Source organism: Choloepus didactylus, chromosome 27 (assembly GCF_015220235.1).
Source record: "Choloepus didactylus isolate mChoDid1 chromosome 27, mChoDid1.pri, whole genome shotgun sequence".
Lineage (NCBI taxonomy): Eukaryota > Metazoa > Chordata > Mammalia > Pilosa > Megalonychidae > Choloepus > Choloepus didactylus.
This window is the reverse complement of record NC_051333.1, coordinates 18,672,948-18,700,511: the sequence shown is the minus strand read 5'-3', so window position 1 is coordinate 18,700,511 and position 27,564 is coordinate 18,672,948. Positions and strand designations below refer to the sequence as shown.

General features: G+C 36.0%; 1 protein-coding gene across 3 annotated transcripts; it reads left to right on the top strand.

The window, feature by feature from the left end:
- Positions 1–71: 71 nt before the first annotated feature.
- Positions 72–27,232, top strand: ZNF146 (zinc finger protein 146). Of its 3 annotated transcripts, none has more exons than XM_037820282.1 (3): positions 72–185; positions 10,881–11,099; positions 24,587–27,232. In XM_037820282.1, exon 3 carries the CDS (start codon positions 25,366–25,368, stop codon positions 26,242–26,244), a length of 879 nt encoding a protein of 292 aa, XP_037676210.1. In that variant the 5' UTR covers positions 72–185; positions 10,881–11,099; positions 24,587–25,365; the 3' UTR covers positions 26,245–27,232. The 3 variants fall into 3 exon arrangements, with proteins under 3 accessions (XP_037676210.1, XP_037676209.1, XP_037676211.1); XM_037820281.1 differs by having other exon boundaries at positions 107–226; XM_037820283.1 differs by lacking the exon at positions 72–185 and adding an exon at positions 4,534–4,550.
- Positions 27,233–27,564: the final 332 nt, after the last annotated feature.

Below are 27,564 nucleotides of genomic sequence, written 5' to 3'. Positions count from 1 at the left end.
ATGGGAAATGAAGTCCAAGGCCGGGAAAGCGGAGCTGCCGGCAATGGAAGGTAATCAGATACCAGCCTGGGCCTGGCCACGGTGACCGAGCTGGGCCGCGTCGCTGAGACTTCTGGGAGTACTTCTTCGCCCTTGAAGTGCGCAGGCGCAGCGCTCGGAGTGGACATTTTGGTCTTTGTCCGCGGGTCAGTCCTTCCCCTGGGTCCACGTGGCGCGAAAGTAGGAGGTGGGACCTGGGGGTCTTGGGCTGGTTGGGCCGGGGAGGCTGGAGGGGAGGATTCCCGATCTGGAGGGGCGCAGCAAGGGGGTGGGAGGTGGGTTTGAGAGCCTCTGGCCTGTGTGTTGGACGCGGGTGGGGGGGCCGCTGAGAAGCGTCCGAGCGTGTGTGACCCTGACTGAGTTTGACCGCAAGTTTACCGTATGTTTGGGGTTGTTGAGTGCGAAAAGTGGGTGCAGGACGGTGTGTGGCTGCGCGGGAGAGGGCAGTGTGGGAGGCCAGGATTGAGGTAATAATTGAGCCTCACTTATCGAAAGTGCTGATAAATATAACGGAGCATCTAATTTACTTGAAGGTTTGAAAGGAAAAAAAAAGCTAAGTGGTAAATAATATAACAACTGATATTAATATAAAAGCGCATTTCTTTTTAATTGGGGCAGAATGCAAAACACCGTGGTTTCTTTTACTTTTTAAACAAAGAAGAATAGTTCAAAGGAAGTTTTTTAACGGGTTCCTTGTTTCAGATTGTCACAAATCCCCGTATTTTTGGGGTATTTTAACAGGACTCCTAGGCGAAATACTGAACTAAAACAGCTTCACACGTTGAGAAGCACAGAAAGCCCGGAATTAGGGTTTGTGGTACTAGATCAGGCACAGTTATCCTCCCTAATTTTTTGAAGAAAACTTAATCGTTGCTATGTTTATCCTTGAGTCTGTACTGGATTCTAGATGTCCTAACAACTAATTGAGTTCGAGGTGTTCCTGGGCCCCGTGAATTTTATGAAGTAATTTAAGAAAATTTCTTCTGTCTGAAAAATTGCTTTTAATAAGGAATTTACCCACAGTAGTCCTTCACATAATTTTAAATAATAAAGTGAAGTACCAAATTAATATCTAGAAGTCAGTAGCCTTCAACAATACAAACATCAGGTAGTTAGAGGAAGTAATGGAAGAAAACCATTATTTATGATAGCAACATAAAAGATAAAATATTGGGCAATAAACTTAAGATGTGTGCAAAACTGTCAGGGAAGAACTTTAAAAGACTGCTAAGGGACATAAGATAAATAGGACAAATAGATAAACCTAGTTTTTTAATAGAAAGACATCCTAAAGAAGTGCCATTAAACAAGTAAAATTTATTGAATGAATGTGATCCCAATAAAAATATCTGGATTGTTTTCTTTGGAATTAGACAAGCTGATTTTGTAGTTCATATGGAAAAATAGACAAGCTAGAATAGCAGTGAAACCCTGAAAAAGAAAAGCAGTTGGAATGTGGGGAAAAGAGAATCCAGCTGTAACATAACTACAAATGTACTTTCTTTTTAACTCAGCCATCCCACATCTGGGAATTTATCCTGCAGATGTACTTGCATATGCATGAAGTGATACAGGTACAAAGTTGCTCTAGCCAGCAACCTTTAGCATAGGAAAAGATCAGAAACAATGTATGCCCCTCAGTAGGAGATTGGCCCTATCAAATTTGATACATGTATGCAACAGAATAATATGCACCTGTATAAAGGGGGAAGATCCTAACACTATAATAAACTCCAAAAATATATTTATTGTTAAGTGAAAAAAGCAAGATGCAGAATGGTTTGTAGAGTATGCTTCATTCGGGGAAATGAAAGAAAGCTGGGAAATATACAGTTGTCCCTTCCACATTGCAGGGATTAGGGGCACAGCACCCCAGCGATCTGGAAAATCTGCATTAAAAAAGTTTTTTTTTTTCAGGGTTTCAGGAAACTCCCTAGCTGCCTCTCCTGTTGCTTTTACATTGTGTGGGTGAAACTCCCACCCCCTTTTTTTTTTTTTTTTTAACTAAACTTTTGAAGCTATCTCTACATTTCTAGCCTTTGTGTGTTGTCTGCTGGCCTTTGCCTGCAGCTTCCACAAAACTCCCAGAATTCCCATTTGATTTCTTATATTGCCAACCTGCGATATTTGGAAACCGCGGATGTGGAAGGGATAACTGTATGTTCTTATTTGTTTGTATTGTCATTAAAAAACTCAAAAGATATACAGGAAAATTATTAATAAAAATAGCAACCTCTGTTGGGGATGGGTGAACTGGAATAGATAGGGCAAAAGTGAATATCTTTATTATTATAATTATTAACCATATGAATTTAGTGTATATTCCAAAAAGAAAAGTATTTTTTTGAGGATGACACAGGACATAGAGCCAGACTGTCTGTGTTAACCTCTTCCTCTACCACTTTTTACCTTAATGACCTAGGCAAGTACTTAAATCATGTGCCTCAATTTCTTATCTATGAATGTGGAGATAATAATAGTATTTGACTCCTAGGGTGGTTGTGCAGATCAAGGAGTTAACACCTGTAAAGTTCTAAGAATAGTGCTTGGTGTGTAAATGTTGATTAGTACTGTTGTTATTTCTGCAGATTGGTATTTCTTCAGAAGTAGTAGTCATTTGTGTTGTTGCTGGTAGAAATTTCTGAAAGTGATATATGTAGATGCTTTTTCCTTTTCATATATATATATTTAAAATTTCATTTGGACTTTTTCTCTTTTAACTGGGATTAGGAAATTAGATCTCTGTGTTCAAGTTATATAGTTCATCTTTAGAAACTCATTAATACCTCCTTCATGAGATTCGTTCCTTGATTTCCATGATGGTTACTCTCACATGGTTCTAATTCAGAACCTCTGATGATGTATATATATATGTCTATTTTAAAAATTCCAGCTGTGACTTATTTTTGGCCAGAGTAAGTGATCTTAAAAACTTCAAATGCATCATGTCAGGGGAATCATACAATATGGCTGGTCTGCCATTAATGAACATATTTTTTTTTCTTTACAACCAAAATGTAATCTGCATGCTTTTACTTTGATACTATACAAGTATCGATTCCCCATCAGTCATTTAACAAATGATTTCATTACTGACAGATAATCCTTGTTTCTTCAGAGCTTGCAAAGTGATGACTTTCTAGAATTTTTCATTCTTTATAAATAATATTGGATGGTTACCTTGAATTGTGTCAAGTTTTTCCTTTTTTTTTTTCTTTTGTAAGCATCATTTTTAAAGTTGTATGGATTTAGGGTGTTGTAATCAATCACAACTAGTTTTCTTTCTGATGCTCATATTATCCCAGTTTTAGCTAGTGGTTACTTCTTCAAGCTTATCCCTCTCTCATTGTTACTTGAAATCATTTATGTTTGAAAGTTTCCTTGCATTCTTGTCTCACCCTTTCATCTTGTCCCAGACCTGGAATTGGCCATAGCTCCAAGGAGAAATGGGCTGTTTCTCCAAGGATAAATGGTTCCTTTTATTGGAGAATGACATTACAGTCTAAGATCTGAGTGCTAGGTGTCCTCATTGCTCCAGAGGTAACATTATTTTGAGGCCATTTCATGAGTTCATGTTGATATTTCCAATTTGATTTAATTGGTATAGTATTTTTACATAATTTCTTAGATCTTAAGTATATTTTATGCTAAAAATCTTGAAACAAATTAACATAAGTACTTATTTGCTTTGTTTTATTCTGTAATATAAAGAAAATATTTCAGAATAACAATAGTAGTAACCGTAAAGATACTGAGTCGTGTTAAAATTTCTCTATAGCTATTTTTGTCCTTAGAATGCATCCCACTAAAGATGTGTAGTCAAAGTTCAGTGTTCTAAAGTCATTTGAAATAAATCCTTTCTCAGAGGAATTTTATTATCAAGTTAATGCATAATCGGGTTCATTTGTTTCAAGTTAAGCTTTGTTTCATTTGTTTCATTTTGTTTCATTAGTTTTCAAGCTAAGCAGCTGTTGTTTTTTAATTAATTTGATTAAAAATAAAACATTTTGTCGTTTAGAAGTTAAAAGTATATCTCACAGAGACATTCATCTTATTCTTAATCTCCCCCACACTACATTCTTCTTTGCCCAATGTGAGTTTAGTTTCTTGATTTTTTTTGGTTTGTTTTGTTTGTTTATTCTTCAAGTGGGTTTTTGGTTTGTTTGGCCAATAGTGTATATTTATCATTCTGTCTCTCATCCTTCATATGTGAAAGGTAACATACCACAGGCACCTCTTTCTATCTCACTTTCTTTACTTACCAGTATGTTCTGGAGATTTCCCTTCATAACCATTCTCTCTCTCTCTCTTTTTTTTAACACCCATATAAGTAATGTGCCATTCTGTGGAGGTACCACAGTTGATTCATTCAGTCCTCTGTTGTTGGATATTTGGGTTGTTTCCAGTTTTTACGTTTACTAACACTTCAGTAATGAATAATTTTTTATCTGTGTCACTTTGTAGTTATGCAGGAGTATCTCTAGATTCCTACACGTGGAATTGCCCAGTGGGTAAGTACTTGCACCTACTCCCACCAGCAGTGTACAAGACCACCTTATCCTTTAGAACCTCACCATCAGTGTAGTGTTGAATATTTGATTTTTTGCCAAGGAGATAATTGGAATCTCAGTGTAGGCTTAATTTACATCCCTTATTATGAGTGAGGGTGAGTATCTTCATATGCTTAAGGGCCATCTATGTTTATCAGGGAAATTTCTGTTCATAGCCTTTCTCCATTTTTTTTATGGATGTTTTTTCCTTCTGGGGTTTAAGACTAGTCTTCTGTGAAGCAAGTTGCAATTTTTTTTTTTCAAAGTTTTTGATTTGTTTTTTGACATTGTCTGCATTGATTATTTTTTCTTTTACGCATGTAGAATCAGGTTTTTATTTTTATAATCTACAGATTTGTCAGTCTTTTCATTTATGTCTTCATTGTCAGAAAGCCCTTCTCCACTCTAAGTTTCACCCATGTTTTCAAATTCTTAACAAGATTATAGTTTTCATAGGATTTCATTTTCATATTTATATATTTAATTCATTTAGTTTATCCTGGTGTATGCTATCAAGTATGCATCTAGGTTTATCTTTTTCCAATTGATTGCCTACTTCTTAGATGCCACTTTTATCATACATAAATTCTCTTATGTATTTGAGGCTATTTCTGAACTTTATATTCTTATCTGTGTTCCAGTCTGTATTCATGTACCAATATTTATCTTTTTATTGTAGCTTTATAATTATGTTATAATTATCTGGTGTAGCTTCTCTCTTTATTGCTCATCAGAGTTTTTCTGGCTATTCTTGCTTGTGGTTGTTTATTTGGTTTTTGTTTTTAAATGTAAACTTCAGAATCAGCTTTTCTACTTCCAGAAAAAAAGTTGGTATTTTTATTGGAATTGCATTAGTTTTATAAAATAACTTAGGGAGAAGGGACATATTTATGACGTTAAATATTCCTGCCCAAGTACATGATATGTATTTGTTTCAATTTCTTTTTTGGTCCTAGACTGTTTAAAATTTTTCTTCATATAGGTTTTAAGTATTTTTTATAAAGTTTATTTCTAGGTATTTTATCTTTTATGTTGCTATTGCAAATTGAGCATTGTTCCCGTTATATCTTCTGACTGATGATGGTAGTTGTTGATATATATAACATTTACTGATTGTTAAAATTCGATACATTAATTTTACTCCCTGATTAACTTAGTTCTTATTTATAATTATATTAAATAATAATTGAGGCATTTGTCTTTATTCAGAATTTAATAGAAATGCCTTCAATTTTTTTGCATTAGATATGATGGTGTGTGGTCAGAGATAGATTATGTTTTTTTTATGAAGTTTATTGATCACATTTGTAAAAATGATCATATGGTGTTTACTTAGATCTATTAAAATAATGTATTTTATTGATAGATTTCCTAATATTTAACCATTTTCCATTTCTGGAATAAACATCACTTGATTATGATATGTTCTTTGAATATAGGAGTCTGCTAATGCTTTCATTATTAGTGTTTCTTAGAAATTCTGCAATTTGGATTTGGATTTCCCCTTTGTTCTGTGAGTTAATAGAGCTTTTTAATTTCACAAGGAAAGGCATGTTAATTTTTTATTATATTCCATTATAGTCAAGAAATATTGTTTCCATTATTCCTCCTTTTTAGAATTTATTGATGAGCTAAAATATGGTTACTTTTCATAAATGTTCTGTATTCAAGTATAGATCTACTTTATTGATTTTTTACTGTTTAGATCTTGTGTTGCCCCTTTTTTATTTATCACTTTGTGTGTCTTAAATTTAAAGAAGTATATTAAGTCTTGTTTTATTAGTGTGTCTCAGGTTTTCTACATTTGTTTTGGTTTCTGCTTTAAGAAAGCTGCTACTGTGTTGTTAAGTTTATAAATATTCATAGCTGTTACATCTTCATTCTGAATTATTTCCTTTAGCATTAAGTGCTCTTCTTTGTCTTGTTTAATGTTTGTGAAATTGAATTTTACTTTGTGTGATGGTCACTGCTCTGTGTATAACTGCTCCATCTTTGGCCCTCTGACTCTAATCTGGTTGAGGCAGACTTCTACCAGCAGCCCTGTGTTTGCCATAATTCTTCACGATAGGTTTTTTCTAGGATGATACATTCACTTTTAGGAGTTAGTAAATCTGCTACGTTTGACCACTGTACTTCCAAGTACTTTTCAAGTTTACTGTTTCTGCTTCTCCCTGGAGTCCTTTTTTTTTTTTTTTATTAAATTCAGTTTTATTGAAATATTCACACACCATACAATCATCCATGGTATACAGTCCACTGTCCACAGTATGATAACATAGTTATGCATTCATCACCACAATCTATCTCTGAACATTTTCCTTACATCAGAAAGAACCAGAACAAGAATAAAAAATAAAAGTGAAAAAAGAACACCCAAATCATCCCCCCATCCCACCCCATTTGTCCTTTAGTTTTTATCCCCATTTTTCTACTCATCCATACACTACATAAAGGGGGTGTGATCCACAAGGTCTTCACAATCACACTGTCACCCCTTGTAATCTACATTATTACATAATTGTCTTCAGGAGTCCAGACTGCTGGGTTGGAGTTTGGTAGTTTCAGGTATTTACTTCTAGCTATTCCAATACATTAAAACCTAAGAGGTGTTATCTATATAGTGCATAAGAATGTCCACCAGAGTGACCTCTCTACTCCATTTGGAATCTCTCAGCCACTGAAATTATTTCGTCTCATTTTGCATCCCCCTTTTGGTCAAGAAGATACTTTCAGTCCCCCAGTGCCGGGTCCACATTCATCCCCGGGAGTCATATTCTGCATTGCCTCCCTGGAGTCCTTTTGTCTTTAATCTAAGTCCAACTTTCATCATTACAGTTAAACCCTCTCATCCTGAAAGAAAATATTTTGTTGGAGATTTCTGAACTCTTCAAGTCCTTAGAATCTTCCCTCAGCGTTCCCAGTTCTTCCTGAGACCCCTTTGCAACTTCCTATTTAGGCCTCTTGCTGAGTTGGCCTTTAGCAGTTTTTACCTTGAGCTGGAATATTTTTCTGACACTAGTTTTGTTGTTCGTTATTAAACTTGGTTACAACAGATCTCACTCGGAGTGACTTCTTTATTCTGAGAGTAAATATTTTGCTGGTTATTTCTGAGATCTGTTACTTCTCACCTTATCTTATCTTTCTTAGGATACCACACTATTGTGGTCTTGCACCAGTTCTGCTATTTTGTGTGTTTGGGGCCACACGCATAGTTCAGAGTTAACATGTTTTCTCTCTACTAGTTCCATTAAGGATGTGTAGAATATGAATTGACTTGTTGGTTTTATCCCCTGTTATTCTTGCTTTTTTGTATGGTTTTTCAGGAAAAGCATTTGGAAATTCAAAACTTAAGCAGCAGCCATGCATACTACACCTGAAACCTTTCCTTACCTCCTTGACTGTTGTTCCTAGGATTCTGTCCTGGCCACCCTCTCACAGTGTATACTCTTTGTCAGCAGTCACATTCCGCATGTCTTCAGCAGCAATGCTATTCTGACAACTGACCAATTCCCATTTCTATTCTAGGCCTATCCTGAATTGTTGATTTATATCTCCAGCTGCTTAATCTTAATGGATAGCTCCGCTTGCATATTCCTGAGAAAACTGATACTCTTGAGTGTTCGAAAGATCAAAACTTGATCTCCCTCCTCTTACAGACTGCTTCCAGCCAGCTCACCCTCTCATGTTTCCTCTCTGTGTACATTACTATTTAAACAGTCTCTAACTTTCCATCTTTGCCACACCCAAGTAAGAATTGGTAATTAAGGTTTTTGAACACATAGTAGATGATGTGAGTGACTAGTAACTTTTTTTTATATGATTTCAAACTTAGAAAAGTTGATATACAAAGATCCATATGCCCTCTACCCAAATTCACCAGTCATTTACATTTTGCTCTTCTGCTTTAGTTTTCCTTCTCTTTCTCCAAATATGTGTGTGTATGTGATATTTTTTTGTGAACTATTTGAGAGTACGTTGCAGTAGGCCCCATTTATCCATAAATACCACAGTGTGCATTTCCTGAGAACAAAGACATTCTCTTTCATAACCACAGTTCAGTGATCAGACATTACTATTGTCTAATCCAAAGTATATTCAAACCTTGTCAGTTGTCCCAATAATATCCTTTATTGATTTTTTTTCCCAACATGATTATTTGCTTTAGCTCAAAACACACATAGTAGTATCTAAGTAGTAGTACAAATACTACCGTCAACAATATGGTACTGAAATGAAAAGCGTTTAAGGTGTGTGTGTGTGTATGTGCCGCTGGTCTTTATGTCCATTAGGTGTATACAGGGATATACATTCCAATGATTGCTTTAAAGTCACTTCAAGTAGTTTTTCTTTCCTTGGGTGGTTATGCTACCAATGGACACAGGTTCAATTTATTTTATATTATTTTTTATTAGGGATTTTTAAACTTTATTTTTTTAATTCTGTAGCATATTTATGTGGTTCAAAGTCATATTGACAAAGTGTAGTCAAAGAAGCTTCTCCCTCTCTTTCCTCCGCCTTATTCCCTCTCTTCCCCAATAGGTAGCCATGTTAAATATACTTATGTCTTGTCCTTTCTTTTTTTGTTGATATAGACAAATATATGTATATATTTATAGTTTACGTTCCTTAAGTAAGACAAATGGTAATATGGTATACATACTTTTCTCCTTGTTTTTTTATAAATGTAACACTGTATATTAGACACTACTTCATAGTAAAATATAGAGATACATTTATTCTTATTTACACTTGCATAGTATTCCATTCTGTGAAGTTCTTTATTATAGATTATTTGAGTAATTAACAGATTTTTATCTATAACAACTATTATTAGATTGAACAGCCTGATATAAACATCTTTTAAAATTTTGTTAGTATCATTGGATAGATATCTAAGAGTGGGATTCTTGTGTCAAAAGATTAATGTATATGGATTTTTTTAATCTGCCGTATGTGAATATACCTTAATTTTTTTTTTTTTATTAGAGCAGTTGTAGGTTTACAGAAAAATCACGCAGAAAGTACAGAGTTCATGTATATACACCTCCCTTCCACACAGTTTTCCCTATGGCTAACATTTTGTGTTAGTGTGGTAACTTTGTTCAACTTAATGAAACAATTTTATTATAATTAGGGTTCACTCTTTGTGTTGTATAGTTCTATGGGTTTTATAAAATTTGTATTCTGGTAACATATATATAACCTAAAATTTCCCCTTTTAACCACATTGAAGTATACAATTCAGTGTTGTTAATTCCATTCACAATGTTGTGCTACCATCACCACCATCAATTACCAAAACTGTTCCATCATCTCAACAGAAACTCTGTTCCAGTTGAGCACAGACTCCCCATTCTTCATGCCCACCCCTGCCCCGGTAACCTGTATTCTGATTTCTGAGCCTATTAATTTGCATATTCTAATTATTCCATATAAGTGAGATCATAAAACATTTGTTCTTTATTTTTTGACTTATTTCACTCAACATGTTTTCATGGTTCATCCATGTTGAAGCATGTATCAGAAATTCTTTCCTTATTACAACTGAGTAATATTCCATGACCTGTATATACTACATTTTGTTTATCCATTCTTCCATTGGTGGACACTTGGGTTGCTTCCACCTTTTGGCAACTGTGAAAAAGGCCGCTATGAACATCAGTGTGCAAATATCTGTTTGAATCCCTGCTTTCAATACTTTTGGGTATATATGAAGAAGTAGAATTTCCAGCTTTATTGATTTTTTTAAAATGTTTTTTGAGTGAATGGGTGAACATAAATTAATAAAACATTATTAATATAAAATGCTTTCATTAAGAATATAGTGCAAACAAGGCAAATACTAAGACTCTGGGAAAACTTTTTGAGTTTTTATTCCTGAATTCTGTGAGAACAGCTTCCTATAAATTGTATCCATGTGGCTTGGTTCTCACAGGCAGACGTTGCTATAATCAAATATGTGAGTATTGAATTCAACCAGAAATAAGGGCCACAGTTAAAATCTACTTGGGAACCTGTGCATGAGTGTGGTACTAGAGAATAGTAGCAACCAGTCAGGTAGGGCATGGAGCGCTGCCCCATAAAAGTAAAATTCCAAAAGTAAATTCTTCCTCCCCCACCCCATTTCTTCCTCCCCCACTCCCATTTCTGAATATGTGGAAACTTTAAATGGTTTTATGAATATGGCCTTAAAATGCAGGATTCAACTAATCCTAGGCCTTTTGCCTACATGATTATGTGTGTTCCACTCTCTAAGGTAAAAGGTCATTACTTTGTTTTTTTTTTTCATAGGGCATCCTTGTGCATCCTTGGAAACTGCACCTTCCTCGTCCTTCAGATCAGGCTCAGCCTGAGTTCTAGGATGGTAGTTTGTCCCCAGCATTAACATTCTAGTGCTGTGTCATTTCCCTGTTAGCAGGTTATAAATGACCAAAGTCCATGTGATCCTCCATTGAAGCAGGAAGACAAGCCTGGATGGTGGAGAAGGAAGTGGAAATAAACTCTGTCCAGGTGAGTGAATGACAACTAGGCAGCATTGACACCTCTGAAATGTTTTTTTAAATTCAGTTTTATTGCCTGAAATGTTTTTAAGGGCATGTTATTATGGACCCTAGTCCTGGAATATCACTTAGTGTGAATTCCTTAAATAACTGAATGACATTTCCAGTAATTATTGATTTATTCTGTTTCAGTACTCTTTTTTCTTTCATCAGATTTTGGAGGGCCAGTTGCTTCTCTTATGTCTATTTTGGATGTCAGCACTTTGTACTTTATACTGCTTCTGTTGTGATAGTTGTATCTTTCATTAATACCATCTGTCTCATATCTCGCTATGTGTATAGATGTCTTTCCTTATACATTGTCTTCTCTTCTCATCTGCCTTCCCCATCATAATTCTACAGACTCTTTCTTCTCCTTCACTTCCACCTCCATATGCCTCTTTCATAAGTTGCTGGCTTAGAAATCAGTGCTGCTTTCTTGGTACTTATATATGTTTGTGTGTTTCTGTATTTGTTTTTTAATATAACGCACAAGCTTGTAAAAATTTTTCAACATTAAGTTATACAGTGAAAAGTCTCTTGCCTCTGACCCTCAGTTCTACAGTTCCGTTTCAGTACAGATGCTTCTAAGAGTTTCACATGTATCTTAAGGTGGTCTATTAATAAATAAGCATATATTATGGATCTGTGCTGCAAGTATGTATATATAAGCCCTCATTTTTCCTTTTACTATAAATGGTGATATACATTCTATTCATAGTATTTCTAGGAGAGAATTCTCTATTGATAGACAATTTCTATTAATAGACATTCAAGTTGTTTCTAGGCTTCTGCTGTTGAAGACACAAGTACATAATCCTTGTTTATATTGCTTTGCAGATACAAGTACATATTAATTTATTCTTAGGTGGAAATACTGGGTCAAAGTTATGTTTATAAATTTGTTAAGTAGACACACTGCTCTCAAAAAAATGTGAATTTACATTTCCACCTATGTGGTATATTCATATATCCAACAACTGTTTATTGAATGAATGTGTTAGGTACCATTTCAGATATTAGGGCAATGTCAACAATGAAAACAGTCAAAATTTTCTCCTTCCAGAGACCTATATTCTAATTAGGGAAGTTAGACTATAAATAAGTAAAATATGTATTCCATCAGAATGTTATGTAGAAAAATAAAGCAAGGGACCTATATTCTAATTAGGGAAGTTAGACTATAAATAAGTAAAATATGTATTCCATCAGAATGTTATGGAGAAAATTAAAGCAAGGAAAATGAGCATAGAGAGGGCCAGTTGGGGGTTGTAATTTTAAATAATTTGGTCAGGGAAGATGTCACTGAGAAGGTGACATTTGAGTAAAGATCTGAAGAATGTGAGAGAGTGGAGCATGCAGCTATTTGGTGGAAGAGCATTCAGCTAAAACAGCCCAAAAAGTATAAAAGCCCTAAGGTAGGAGCTTGCTGTCGTGTTCAAGGATGGTTTTCAGGGCAGTAGACTGGAGCAGAGTGAGCTAAAGGGAATAAAAGTAGTGGGATTAGGTAACAGGCCAAACTCTAGACTTTGGCTTTTATTCTGATTGATTTGGGAGGCCATTAAATGGTTTTGACCAGAGAAGTGCTAAGATCAGAATTACATTTTGAAAGGAATACTTGGGGTAATATATAGAACATAAAGTATGGGAAGCCAGGACTAAGAGATCAGCCAGAGGCTATTGCAGTAATCCTGCTGAGAAGTGGTGGCAAACTAGTAGTCATTCATTAAGGTAGTAGCTGACAGGCTTATATGAGTTTATGTGGGTTATGACAAAAAAAGGAATCATTGATGAATTCAAGGTTTTGGTCTGAACAACTAGAAGAAAACTGATTTCCTTTTACTGAGATAGGAAGACTACAGGAATTTTGAGAGAGAGATCAGGAATTTTCCTTTGTATTTGTTCATTATGACTTGCCTATTGCTCATCTAAGTGCATATTCAAATAGGCAGTTGGATATACAGGTCAGGAGTTAAGGGAGATAGAAAATAGTGACCTCTTTTGTCCTGCTCTCTTTAACAGGGTGCTTTATTGAAGGATGGGGTCTTGTAGTACCCACATTCCCAACCGGACAGGAATGCCAAGTCTCTTTCAACCACCCTAGTTATTGGATTTCATTGTTGCAAATGAGGAGCTGGTGATTTGGTCTTTGTGGGTGTTCCTCATGTTTTTGGAGAGCATTAGGCTTGAAGACTCTATTAGAACAGCAAGGGCATCTGCCTACTCTCTTGGCCTCTTTCTGTACCTTGGTCCAGTCCTTTGGCAGCCCGTTCTCATATGATGTTAGAGTTACAGCTACTTTCTGTTCTTACCAGTGATGCAGTTTCTTTATCAGTGATGCAGTTTCTTTTCTGTTTCTCGTTCTTCACAAATGTGTAAAGTGGGCAGAGTTGCCTTTATTCTACCATCTTAGAAGAAAGGATCTATTATTTTATATTTGGATCCCTCATCTTATAATTCTCTCCAACTTCTGCATGATTTATTCTTTGATGACCTGTTTGATCTTTCCAAATGTTCCCTCATCTTTTATTTTTCTTTCTTTACCTTCTCCCTATTTTCTTAACGAGGATAGTTGTAGAATACTGCAATCTGTCTTTCCTTCTTGTATGCATTAATTGCTAGAAAGGACTCATCCATTCTGAAGTTAGAAGTAACTCTTTCTATAACAGCATTTCTTATTTTGGCATTCTCAGCCTTTGTATCTTGTCTGCCATAATTTTACCTATTTACAGGATGGACAGCTGTCTGACTGATTTCATTCTCACTGTGTTAGACAGTGAGATCCTTAGCATACTACCCAAATTAGGCATTTCATCCTATTATTCTCAGGTCCACAGAGATCGTAACCTCAAACCAGTTTCATATTATGTCTGGATTCTTTATTTTCTCGTGGTCCTTGTGATATGGTCAGCCAAACCTTTAAAAATTATACAACTTTGTAAAACATATCTTTTAAGAACCTACAGCTGAGCCCCCTTGAGGAGCCTGTGGAGAATGCAGGGGTAATGGCCTACCCCACCTCGATGGTTGCTAACATGATCACAGACATAGGGGACTGGTGGTTTGATGGGTTGAGCTGTCTACCACAGGATTTACCCTTGGGAAGACTGTTGCTGCAAAGGAGAGGCTAGGCCTCCCTATAATTGTGCCTAAGAGCCTCCTCCCGTATGCCTCTTTGTTGCTCAGATGTGGCCCTCTCTCTCTACCTAAGCCAACTTGAAAGGTGAAATCACTGCCCTCCCCCTTACGTGGGATCAGACACCCAGGGGAGTGAATCTCCCTGGCAATGTGGAATATGACTCCTGGGGAGGAATGTAGACCCAGCATCATGGGATGGAGAACATCTTCTTGACCAAAAGGGGGATGTGAAAGGAAATGAAATAAGCTTCAGAGGCAGAGAGATTCCAAAAGGAGCCGAGAGGTCACTCTGGTGGGCACTCTTACGTGCACTTTAGACAACCCTTTTTAGGTTCTAAAGAATTGGGGTAGCTGGTGGTGGATACCTGAAACTATCAAACTACAACCCAGAACCCATGAATCTCAAAGACAATTGTATAAAAATGTAGCTTATGAGGGGTGACAATGGGATTGGGAAAGCCATAAGGACCACACTCCCCTTTGTCTAGTTTATGGATGGATGAGTAGAAAAATAGGGGAAGGAAACAAACAAACAAACAGACGAAGGCACCCAGTGTTCTTTTTTACTTTAAGTGCTCTTTTTCATTTTAATTATTATTCTTGTTATTTTTGTGTGTGTGCTAATGAAGGTGTCAGGGATTGATTTAGGTGATGAATGTACAACTATGTAATGGTACTGTGAACAATCGAATGTATGATTTGTTTTGTATGACTGCGTGGTATGTGAATATATCTCAATAAAATGAAGATTTAAAAAAAAAATTATACAGGCATACCTTGGAGATATTGTGGGTCCAGTTCTGGACCACTACAATAGAGTGAGTCACTATTTCCCAGTGCACATAAAAGTTATGTTTATACTATACTGTAGTCTGTTAAATGTACAATAGCATTATGTCTAAAAAACAATATATATACTGTAATTTAAAAATACTTTATTGTTTAAAAAAAAATGCTAACCATCACCTGAGCCTTCAGCAAGTTGTAATCTTTTTTATGTTGATGACTTCTGAATGGATAGGGTGGTGGTTGCTGAAGATTGGGGAGGCTCTGGCAGTTTCTTAAAATAAGAGAACAATGAAGTTTGCCACATCAATTGGCCCTTTCTTTCACAGAAGATTTCCTGTAGCATGTGATGCTGTTTGATAGCATTTTTACCCACAGCAGACCTTCTTTCAAAATTGGAGCAAGTCCTCTCAAACCCTGCTGCTGCTTTGTCAACTAAGTTGATGTAGTATTCTAAATCTTTTGTCATTTCAATAATGACACACAGCTTCTTCACCAAGAGCAGATTCCGTCTCAAAAAACCACTTTCTTTGCTAATCCATAGGAAACAATCCTTTCATATTTTATCATTTTATCCTTTTGTATTTTATCATGAGAGTACAGCAATTCAGTCACATCTTCAGGCTCCACTTCTAATTCTAGTTCTCTTGCTATTTCTACCACATCTGCAGTTACTTCCTCCACTGAAGTCTTGAATCCCTCAAATTTATCCATGATGGTTGGAATCAGTTTCTTCCAAACACGTGTTAATGTTAATATTTTGACCTCCTCCCATGAATCACAGATACTCTTAATGGCATCTAGAATTGTTAATCCTTTCCAGTAGGCTTTCAGTTTACTTTGCCCAAATCCATCAGAGGAATCACTATCTATGAAGACTCTTCCTTTCACTTGAATAGTCAGAGGCCATTGTAGGCTTATTAACTGGCCTAATTTCAATATTTTTGTGTTTCAGGGAATAGGGAGTCCTGAGGAGACAGGGGAACAGCTGGTCAGTGGAGCAGTCAGAACATACACATTTATTAAGTTTGCCATTGTATATGGGTGTGGTTCGTGGTGCCTCAAAACAATTATAGTAGTAACATCAAAGATCACAAATCACCATAACAGATGTAATAATAATGAAAAAGTTTGAAATGTTGCAAGAATTACCAAAATGTGACAGAGATATGACATGAGCACATGCTTTTGGAAAAATGGTGCCTGTAGACTTGCTTGCCACAGGGTTGCTGCAAAACTTAAATTTGTAATAAAAGTAATATCTGTGAAGCACAATAAAGCAAAGTGCAATAGAACAAGATATGCCTATATTTCGCTCTATTCCAGAGAGAACATATGAATATGAATATGGACATGAACATATTTCCTCCTCTGTACAGATTTCTTTGAATCTTAGTCTTTCGTTATGAAAACTCCCTATTCAGGTCCTACTTATCAGTTAAACTTAAATTTAATTTTCATTAAAGTGTTCCAATTTCTACCTTTATTGATTTCTCTCCCCTCTGATCTTCCATCCTTCTACATGTCTTACAGAGAAACAGTAAATACTGTCTTGCATATTTTTAGATTTGGTGCCTTGGATCTGTATTATACACCTGTTGAAAGGATGGCCGATGTTTTATTCTTCCTGTTTGCAGTTTTGAGTGGACATGAGGTGCTTGTTAAATAATCTAAGAATTACTGTTATGGAGGGGTTGTTATTGATGAATTCTGCCTTTTTCTCTCTTTTTTTCTTATGAAAATTTTCAAACATAAAAAAACTTTGATGGAAAAGTAAAAGGATCACCCATATGCCTACAGTGTACATTCGGTAATTAATATTTTGCCATGCTTGTTTTATTTATGTATTTGTATATATCCACATGTGTGTGATTGTATGTGCTGAAGCAAAATACTGCTAAAAAATAAGTATGTATTTTCTCCAAATAAAAACATACCCCTACATAACCAAAATACCATTATCACAACTTAGAAAATTAATTCCCTAATAATATATAATATCTAGTCCTATTTGAGATTTCCCATGTTGTCCCCAAAATACCTTTTATAGGTTTGTTTTGTTTTGTTTTGTTTTGAATTTCGGAATCCAATCATGGTTGAATCATTAGCTGTTGTCGTTTTAGTTGTTTTTTTGTAATCTAAAACTGTCCTTCCACCACCACCACTTGATTTTTTTCCCTCTGATTTTGACCCAGTATTTAAAAAATATCTGCTGTCAGCCATTCAGAGAGTAAAGATGCTAATGCAGTCCAGCATTTACAGGTTAAAGTTAGGATGTCAAGGCTTAGCTATACAGATTTGGGTTTAAAGATATTTCATATGAAACACTTTATTTTAGAAAAAAAGTGAATCTGTGATTAAAAGTTCAGAGAAGGGCATTCATAAGAGAGGATTGGAGGAGTCTTTTTAAGAGCAAGGAAGGACATGAGGAACATGATATGCAGAATTGTGACTCACTGATTACATCCTCCACACACTTGGCTGACTTCTCCTTAGGGCCTATGAACTTGTTTAACTTCTGCTTAGAATGCTCTTCCCCCAGATACCTTTAAGGATCATTCCCTTATTCAGGTCTTGAGACAAATCTTATCTTCTCAGAGGCCACTGTATCTAAAATTGAAACTCTTTACCCGTTTTCTGTTTTCTTTCCATGGCACTTACCACTTGTTAACAAACTATGTTTTATTTATTTGTGTATTATCTATCTCTATCTACTAGAATGTAAACACCATGAAGCAGGGAATTTTGCCAGTTTTGTTCAATACTGTTTATCCCTAGAGCCTTGAACAGTGTCAGACATAATAAGGCCACAAAAAACAATTTGTTGAATGAATAAATGAAAAATGCTTTGAGCAGCAGGTCTCAACTTTTTTGTCTCAAGACTCCTTTATAGTCCTTTTTTAACTGACAGCTTTATTGAGATATAATTGATATACCATGAAATTCACCCTTTAAAAGTACATTCAGTGGTTTTGTATATTCCCCAAGTTGTACTACTGTCTAATTCAGAACATGTTCTTTACCCCCAAAAAAGAAACCCTGTATCCATTAGCAGTTACCTTTATGTACTTAAAAATTGAGGACCCCAGAGCTTTGGTTTATGTAGAGTAAGGCAATGTTTATTATATTCAAAATTAACTTTGCAAATAACACAATCATAAACCCATTACATGTAAAATAACATTTCCTAATAAAACAGCTGTTTTCCAAAGGAAAAAAATTTAGTGAGAAGAGTGGCATTGTATTGCATATTTGTGAATTTCTCTTATATCTGGTTTAATAGAAGACAGCTGGATTCTCATATCTGATACATTGTTTTGATTGAAGTATATGAAAAAAATCTGTCCTCAAACAGACATTTGTTAGAAAAGGGAGAGGTATTTTAATAACCTTTTGAGATGATTGTGGATATTCTTTGGTACTACCCCTACACTTGACGGTGGTCGTTTCTTCAAGATTAACTGCAATGTGGGATTTGAAACCATGTCAGTCAGTTTTTCATACTCTGTTACATAAAATCCATTGGGCTGTCTTAAACTTTGAATGGCTCTTTTACCCATGCATGATTTTGTAACATGATACATTCATCATTTGGAAAAATTGGTTCACTGAGTTATGCAGATTTTCCAAAGGTTGGCACATTTCCTTATACAACATCAAAAAATCATATTGTTAACATCACCACCAATCTTGTTGGAAAAGTCTTTTAAGTATCGGGAAGCTATCAGTCTCATGATGGAGGAACCAGGTTTTCCAAAATTCTAAGTTTTGCTTGAAAATGCCAGTTTTATCATTGGGAACATATATTGTCAGTTATTTTCCTTGAAATGAAAGCCTCACTTTGTTCTGTTTGAAGGAAGTGACTTCCAGATAGTATGGGTGTTTTGTCATTCATTGTACATAAATCTGAGTAACCATAGTTTGTAAATCAGTCATTCTTTTAAGTAAAAGTGGAACTCCAAGAAAAAAATGACTAGCTTAGCTCACAATTTAAACAATTGCCCAAGTGCTAATCCTTGAGAACAATCATACTTTGATAGATAGAAGTGTTTAGGTACCAAAATTATTTTTATACATCTCTTTTTGCTTTTCATGGAATTGATATTTGCCACTTTTTGTTGTTTCCTTGGATTAGCTTGTTTGTTTGTATGTAACACAGATTTCCTTGGACTTTCTTTAGAATGGTAAAAAGTTCTCTTAATACAGTTTCCACATGGTATGATGCATTGGGAAGTCTATTCCATCCCCACCCCCACCCCCAAGATACTACTGGAATTTTTATCTTCCTGCTCTAAATTGAACTGCCTAGTCTCTGACCCAATGGTCAGCTCTTATCTTAGTTTTATCACAGTTGTTATGGAAATTTTCTTCACTTTTTTCCTATGTTGAATCCCTTGCTTCTTGGATCCTATTTCTGTTGCCGTCTCTATTTACTAATTATGGTGGAGCACGTTTTCCATGCATTTTGAGGTAAATTTTGGAGCATTTGCATATTTGATGAAAAATGCCTTAATTTGACTGTCCCATTAGATTTATATGCTGGATTTAGAATTTTTCATTCAGAATCTTGTCTTCTAGATCCCTGTTTTTCTGTTGAGAAATTTGATGACATTTTGGTTCTTGTTCCTTTGAATGGCACATGTTCTTTCTCTCTGAAAACATTTATGACCCTCTCCTTATTTTCTCTTTTGAAATTTCACAGCAATGATATGCATCTTTTATCATTCATTCTGCAGGATTCCCAGGGGGCCCTTTGAGTCTGGAGATTCTTGACTTGGAGTAAAGAAAGTTTTTTTTGCTGTTCTTTGAATATTTCCTCTAAACAGTTTTTTTCCTTTGTTTTTCTGGAACTTTGAACTCACCTATTATAATTCATTGGTTTATCCTTTGAATTTGTCATTAAAGCTTCTACCAGGAAATGATGATTGTTATTTGTATGCATATCTCACTGGCCAAACGAGGCAGTATAATCCTGCACTGAGGAGACCCTGTTACTGGTGATTGGTAATATATAGACTACCTCACTTTCTTTTTTCTCTCATAGTCTTAATTTCTAAGGAAACTTTTTCTTTCTTTCTCCTCCCCCCCCCCTTTTTTTAACAAAACCCTGTTACTGTTTCATGATAAAATATCTTGTCATAACCATCTATGACTGCTTGTAGAGTTCTGTTGTTTGCTGTGTCTTGCTCTTTTTTCCCTCAGTTTCTTTTTTTTTTTTTTTTTTTGCATTATATGGGCGCTCTGTATTTTATGTATGATTTTTCTGTAAACCTTCTCTAATTTAAAAAAAAAAAAAATCACAGCATCATACTGACACAAGTACAGATATATAGACCAAGGGCATCAAATTGAGAATTCAGAAATAGAACCACACATCTGTGGCCAACTGATTCTTTTTTTTTTTTTTTTTATTTTTATTGAGATTGTTCAGATACCATACAATTATCCAAAGATCCAAAGTGTACGATCACTTGCCCCTGGGTACCCTCATACAGCTGTGCATCCATCACACTTAATTTTTGTTCAATTTTTAGAAACTTTTCATTACTCCAGACAAGAAATAAAGTGAAAGATGAAAAAAGAAAAAAAGAAAAGGAAACTCTAAACCTCCCCTATCCCTAACCAACCCCCCTCAATTGTTGACTCCTAGTATTGATATAGTACGTTTGTTACTGTTTATAAAAAAATTTTGAAATACTACTAACTGTAGTATATAGTTTGTAATAGGTATATAGTTCTTCCCTATATGCCCCTCTATTATTAACTTCTAATTGTATTGTCATACATTTGTTCTGGTTCATGAAGTGATTTCTAGTATTTGTACAGTTGATCATGGACATTGCCCACCATAGGATTCAGTTTTATACATTTCCATCTTTTGACCTCCAACTTTCCTTCTGGTGACATATATGACTCTGAGCTTCCTCTTTCCACCTTATTCACACACCATTTGGCACTGTTAGTTATTCTCACATCTTGCTACCAACACCCCTGTTCATTTCCAAACATTTAAGTTCATCCTAATTGAACATTCTGCTCATACTAAGCAAGAGCATCTACATTTCTTCCACAAGGCAAGAGGGAGAGTCAAAGAAGGTAGAGAGGCAAAAGAAAGAGGAAACAAAAAAATGACAGCTAGGAAGCAGCAAAAGGAAAAATAACCTTAAATCAAAGTAGAATAAAGAATCAGACAATACCACCAATGTCAAGTGTCTAACATGCCTCCCCTATCCCCCCCTCTTATCTGCATTCACCTTGGTATATCACCTTTGTTACATTAAAGGAAGCATAATACAATGATTCTATTAGTTACAGTCTCTAGTTTATGCTGATTGCATCCCTCCCCCAATGCCTCCCCATTTTTAACACCTTGCAAGGTTGACATTTGCTTGCTCTCCCTCGTAAAAGAACATATTTGTACATTTTATCACAATTGTTGAATACTCTAGATTTCACCAAGTTACACAGTCCCAGTCGTTATCTTTCCTCCTTTCTTGTGGTGTCTCACATGCTCCCCATCTTCCTCTCTCAACTGTATTCATAGTTACCTTTGTTCAGTGTACTTACATTGTTGTGCTGTCATCTCCCAAAATTGTGTTCCAAACCACACACTCCTGTCTTTTATCACCCTGTAGTGCTCCCTTTAGTATTTCCTGTAGGGCAGGTGTCTTGTTCACAAAGTCTCTCATTGTCTGTTTGTCAGAAAATATTTTGAGCTCTCCCTCATATTTGAAGGACAGCTTTGCTGGATACAGGATTCTTGGTTGGTGGTTTTTCTCTTTCAGTATCTTAAATATATCACACCACTTCCTTCTTGCCTCCATGGTTTCTGCTGAGAGATCTGCACATAGTCTTATTAAGCCTCCTTTGTATGTAATGGATTGCTTTTCTCTTGCCGCTTTCAGGATTCTCTCTTTATCTTTGACATTTGATAATCTGATTATTAAGTGTCTTGGTGTAGGCCTATTCATATCTCTTCTGTTTGGAGTACGCTGCGCTTCTTGGATCTGTAATTTTATGTCTTTCATAAGAGATGGGAAATTTTCATTAATTATTTCCTCTATTATTGCTTCTGCCCCCTTTCCCTTCTCTTCTCCTTCTGGGACACCAATGATACGTACATTATTGTACTTTGTTTCATCCTTGAGTTCCCGGAGACGTTGCTCATATTTTTTCATTCTGTTCTCCATCTGCTCCTTTGTGTGTAGGCTTTCAGGTGTTTTGTTCTCCAGTTCCTGAGTGTTTTCTTCTGCCTCTTGAGATCTGCTGTTGTATGTTTCCATTGTGTCTTTCATCTCGTGTTGTGCCTTTCATTTCCATAGATTCTACTAGTAGGTTTTTTGAACTTTTGATTTCTGCCGTATACATGTCCAGTGCTTCCTTTACAGCCTCTATCTCTTTTGCAATATCTTCTCTAAACTTTTTGAATTGATTTAGCATTAGTTGTTTAAATTCCTGTATCTCAGTTGAAGTGTACGTTTCTTCCTTTGACTGGGCCATAACTTTGTTTTTCTTAGTGTAGGTTGTAATTTTCTGTTGTCTAGGCATGGTTTCCTTGGTTATCCAAATCAGGTTCTCCCAGACCAGAACAGGCTCAGGTCCCAGAAGGAAGAAATATTCAGTATCTGTTTTCCCTGAGGGTGTGTCTTAGAAAATTGCTCTACCCTTTGATGCCTCGGGTCACTGTGCTTTTCTGCCCAGCAGGTGACGCCTGTTAGCCTATAATTCTTGACTGGTGTGAGGAGGTATGGCCGTGTTCCCCCAGGCTCTGGGGTCTGGTTCTGAATGGAAAGGGCCCCACCCCTTTCCTCCTAGAGAAGACAGACCCCTCAGGTGGAGGTCATTAGCATTTCAATGGTCTCGCTCTCTGCTTGTGGTGTCTCCACCCTTCCCGGAGTCACAGCCCTGGAAACTGAAAATGACTGGGGCTTTCTCCACTGAGCCGAAAAAGAAACAGATAGTCCCCTTCAGACCTGGTCCAAGGCAACCCTCCTGCTCTCCCAGGTCAGTTGTCACCCAAAGCCTCTGTCTGTTTTTTTGGGAGCTGCGTACCTGTAGAGAGCAGTTCACACTCGCTACTTAAAACCCCAGTTGGAGCTCAGCTGAGCTTTATTTGCTTGCTGGGAGAGAGCTTCTCTGTGGCACCACGCGGTTCTGCAGCTCGGGCTATGGGGGAGGGGCTCCCTCAGTTTCTTTTTTCTCTTGGTTTTGATCTTTCATGTTAGTAGTGTTCCTCAAATGTGTTGGAAATATTGGCTGCCCAGTCATATTTAAGAATGACTCACTAAAAAGTGATTGGGGACTTTTAGTCACCTGGTAGGCTTCAGTGGATGAAAAGTAAAATTTCTCATGGACCTAGGGTTTCTTCCCTACAGAGGGATTATACTGCCTTCCTCTAGTGACTCTCTAGTGACTCTCAGGCATGGCCAGATCGTTTGTTTTAGCCAGTGAAATATAAGCAGAAATGGCAAGCATCCTCTTTGGAGGGACATCCTAATGACATTTTTCATGGGCCTTTCAGTTTCTCCAGAGAAGGATCTTCTCATTTTCTGCTCAGGTATGCACACCTGGTTGTCAATATTTTTTGGCCTCAACTGCAGAAAGGTGTTGGAGGTCCTGTCATATTAAATATAGATTTAATCCCATTGATTTCAGTACCATTTCTATCATTTGCTTTGTTGTCTTTGAGTCTGGAACTTCTCAGATTAAATTTCTTCAAAGTGTAAATTTCCGTTTCATACAAAGGAGTAGTCATTACCTGACTGGGAGAATCGAGGTCCATCTACTCCATATACAGTCTTTTTTTCAGCCCCTATCCTTTCCATTCCTTCTTTTGTAGCACATTATACCTCCATTTCCTGAGTCTGTCTGATATTTTGCAGTACAAGTGAGCTTGTTTCACATTGGAATCTTCTGCAGAACTTTACATTATTTGGACTTCCTCAGTTCTGTTGTGCGTTGAAAAATCTTCCATATGCTTTCCATCATCAAAAAATTTGTTAATGTCTGTTGTGTACTGCTGTCTCCTATCATATTCTTTTTCTCTTATGTTTACCATTTTCCCCTTTATTGTCATTTTTAATGGAGTTTGGGAGGAAGCAGTTGTTGGTTATTCCTTTCACTTTCTTAGGCATCCCAAGTGAAAATTCTTATTTTATGTGGTCATCTTTTATCTTATTTATTAGCTCCTCCTCATTGTTTGTTATGCCAAATTTGCTGATATATGAATGATTACTTTTCAAGAGTAATCTAAGCTTTGCAGACCCATGAATTTTAATTTTCTATCCACATATCCTCCACAAGGGTTTCCTTTTTCATGAGTGTTCTTTTGTACTGGGAAACTGGTTACCAGAATTAATCCCACAAAAGCATAATCTGAAATTTTAGTGCTGGTATAATAATGGGAAAATTGACAAATATTAATGATAACATTAAACTAATGTTTATTGAGTGCTTATCATGTTCTACCAGATGTGATTCTAAGCACTTTATACATTAACTCCTTTAAATGATGATTCTCTGTACTCCTTTTAGAAGAAGCCTAAAGAAGATAGTGAGCAGATAGAGAAGCAAGAAGATTTGGGAAGCAAGTTGCATCCATCTCCAGTAAAGAACAGACTGAGGAAAAGGCAATGAATATAAGAAATTTGGAAAAATACTTCCTCTGACCTCAGAACTTTTTTTTTTTTTAAGTCAACCCCTCTTTGAACTCACCCAGTAAGAGTTTGAAATGAATGATGTTGTGTAGGAAAGAATTATCTTTTTAATTAGTTATATTCTGCAGCCACAGCTTACCCATTGTGGTAATAACCCCCCATAAAGTGTAAATCTGTGAAAATGTCCTACGGTAAAAAAATTTGAACCCCACTGATAACAGAGTATTCATACTGAAGAGAAACCCTATGAATTTACTGAATTTGGGAAAACTTCTTTCATTCACATGTCATACTTCATTAAATGTAGAAGCCATGCTGGAGAGAAACCCTGTGCTTCTAAGGAATATTGAAATGCCTTTATCTAGATAACAAATCTCATTGATCAGAAGAAGATTCATACTGGAGAGGAATCAGTGAATGTAATGAAACTTCACTGAGCATTAGAAAATTTATACAAGAGAGAAACCTTTGAGTATACTGAATATGATAAAGTTTTCTCTTGAATCTCATTTCTTACTCTACATTTGAAAGGTAAAATGGTAAAAATCTTATAAATATAAGAAATGTGGAAAAATCTTAAGCCAAAAGTAAATCCTCATTCATCAAAAAATTCATACTGGAGAGAAACCTTGTGAATGTGGGTAAGCTTCCATTCAGATGTCAAACCTCAGTCAAAAGAGAATTTATAGTGGGGGAAACCCCTTTGTCTGTAAGGTATGCGGGAAGGTTTTCAGCCACAAATCAAACCTCACTGAGCATGAACATTTTCATACTAGAGAGAAACCTTTTGAATGTAATGAATGTGGAAAAGCCTTTAGCCAAAAGCAGTATGTCATTAAACATCAGAACACTCATACTGGAGAGAAGCTTTTTGAATGTAATGAATGTGGAAAATCCTTCAGCCAGAAGGAGAACCTCCTTACCCATCAGAAGATTCACACTGGTGAGAAGCCATTTGAGTGTAAGGATTGTGGAAAAGCTTTCATTCAAAAGTCAAACCTCATCAGACACCAGAGAACTCACACAGGCGAGAAGCCCTTTGTATGTAAGGAATGTGGGAAAACCTTCAGTGGCAAATCAAACCTTACTGAGCATGAGAAAATTCATATTGGAGAGAAACCCTTTAAATGCAGTGAATGTGGCACAGCTTTTGGCCAGAAGAAGTACCTCATAAAACATCAAAACATTCACACTGGAGAGAAACCCTATGAATGTAATGAATGTGGAAAAGCCTTCTCTCAGCGAACATCGCTTATTGTACATGTGAGAATTCATTCAGGTGATAAACCTTATGAATGCAATGTATGTGGAAAAGCCTTCTCTCAAAGCTCATCCCTTACGGTGCATGTGAGAAGCCATACAGGTGAGAAACCTTATGGCTGTAATGAATGTGGGAAAGCCTTCTCTCAGTTTTCAACTCTTGCTCTACATTTGAGAATACACACAGGCAAGAAGCCTTATCAGTGTAGTGAATGTGGGAAAGCTTTCAGCCAGAAGTCACACCACATTAGACACCAGAAAATTCATACACATTAAAAACCCTAAGAATACCTTTAAGGTGTGAAATTTTTTGTTGTGAATTTATATCTCACAGCACATCAGAAATAACCATTCTGAATCAAAGCATCCTGAATGAGGAAAATAAAAGCTAAAAACTTATGGGACACCAGAGGTTACAACGTACTGAAGAGGACATTTTGTGACCAACAAAAAACCTATAGCAAACAGCAATGGTAATGCTGAAACTTTAGAAGCATTTCCACTAAAATTGGTGAAGAAGAAACATCATTGCTATCAGCATAGATCTGGAGATCCTAACCAATGTTATATATAAAACATTGTGTTGTGTTGGAAAGCAAGAGACAGTACTAGATATCATCTACAAATAATATAAAATTCTTGTGGTATTGATGCGGCAGAAAAGAAGTGAGCCCAGAAACAGACTCACACACTTATTAGAATTTGGAATATTATAGAAATGGCATCAGAAAATGATGAAGTTATGGGACTATTTTAAAAATAGTTTGAAGTTATTTTGTTGTCCAGGGAAGCAATAAACCATATACAAAAGTAAAATGCAAAGGGGTTAAAAACAAGAATATGAAAAAGCTATATACTTAAACAATCTTGAGATTAGGAGAGTGTTACTTCAAACAAATCCAAAATGCTTAGCAATTCTCTGAGTATATACTCAGGAACTATGTATCAGGAGGATATTTACTGTGGCATGATTTGTAATAGCCAAAAATTGGAAACAAATACCCATCAGGAATGAAATGGAAAATTCTTGTGATGGAATACTGCTATCTATAAATTGCAACATAGGAGAAATGCACTGACAGAGAAAGGTCATGTTGAAAAATCATGTTGAGAGGGAGAACTCAAATTGCACAGTGATACATATAGTACAATGAAATTTTTGTAAATTTGAATAAAGACTTCCCTCATGAAATTCAGTAGTATATATTGCTAATGGATGCATATTGTATGTAAATATTTCTGAAATGGATTGGAAGGATACAGACCAAACTCTTGATAGTGGTTGCCTGTGAAGAGTGGAGGGGGGGGAGGGAATAAATGTGGGAGGGGGGGGATTGGTAAAAGGGGATTGCAGCTTTATATATAAATAACCATTTCTCTTTAAAAAGACTGCAAGTACATATAACAAGATACTGGTTAATTCTGGATTGTGGTATATGGATATCTTGTCTTATTTTTTGTACTTTTCTGTATTTTTAAAATTTCTCAATAATAATAGGGATAGGGATGGGAAAGCTGTACCTTTAGAAACTATAATGGATTCATTCCAATCAAATACTAAACTTTTTATAGAAAATGTTTCTAAAATTTTATCAA

Bases quoted from the DNA above. Each gene is read 5' to 3' on its own strand.
- ZNF146 (XM_037820282.1), top strand. From the start codon at position 25,366: ATGTCAAACCTCAGTCAAAAGAGAATTTATAGTGGGGGAAACCCCTTT.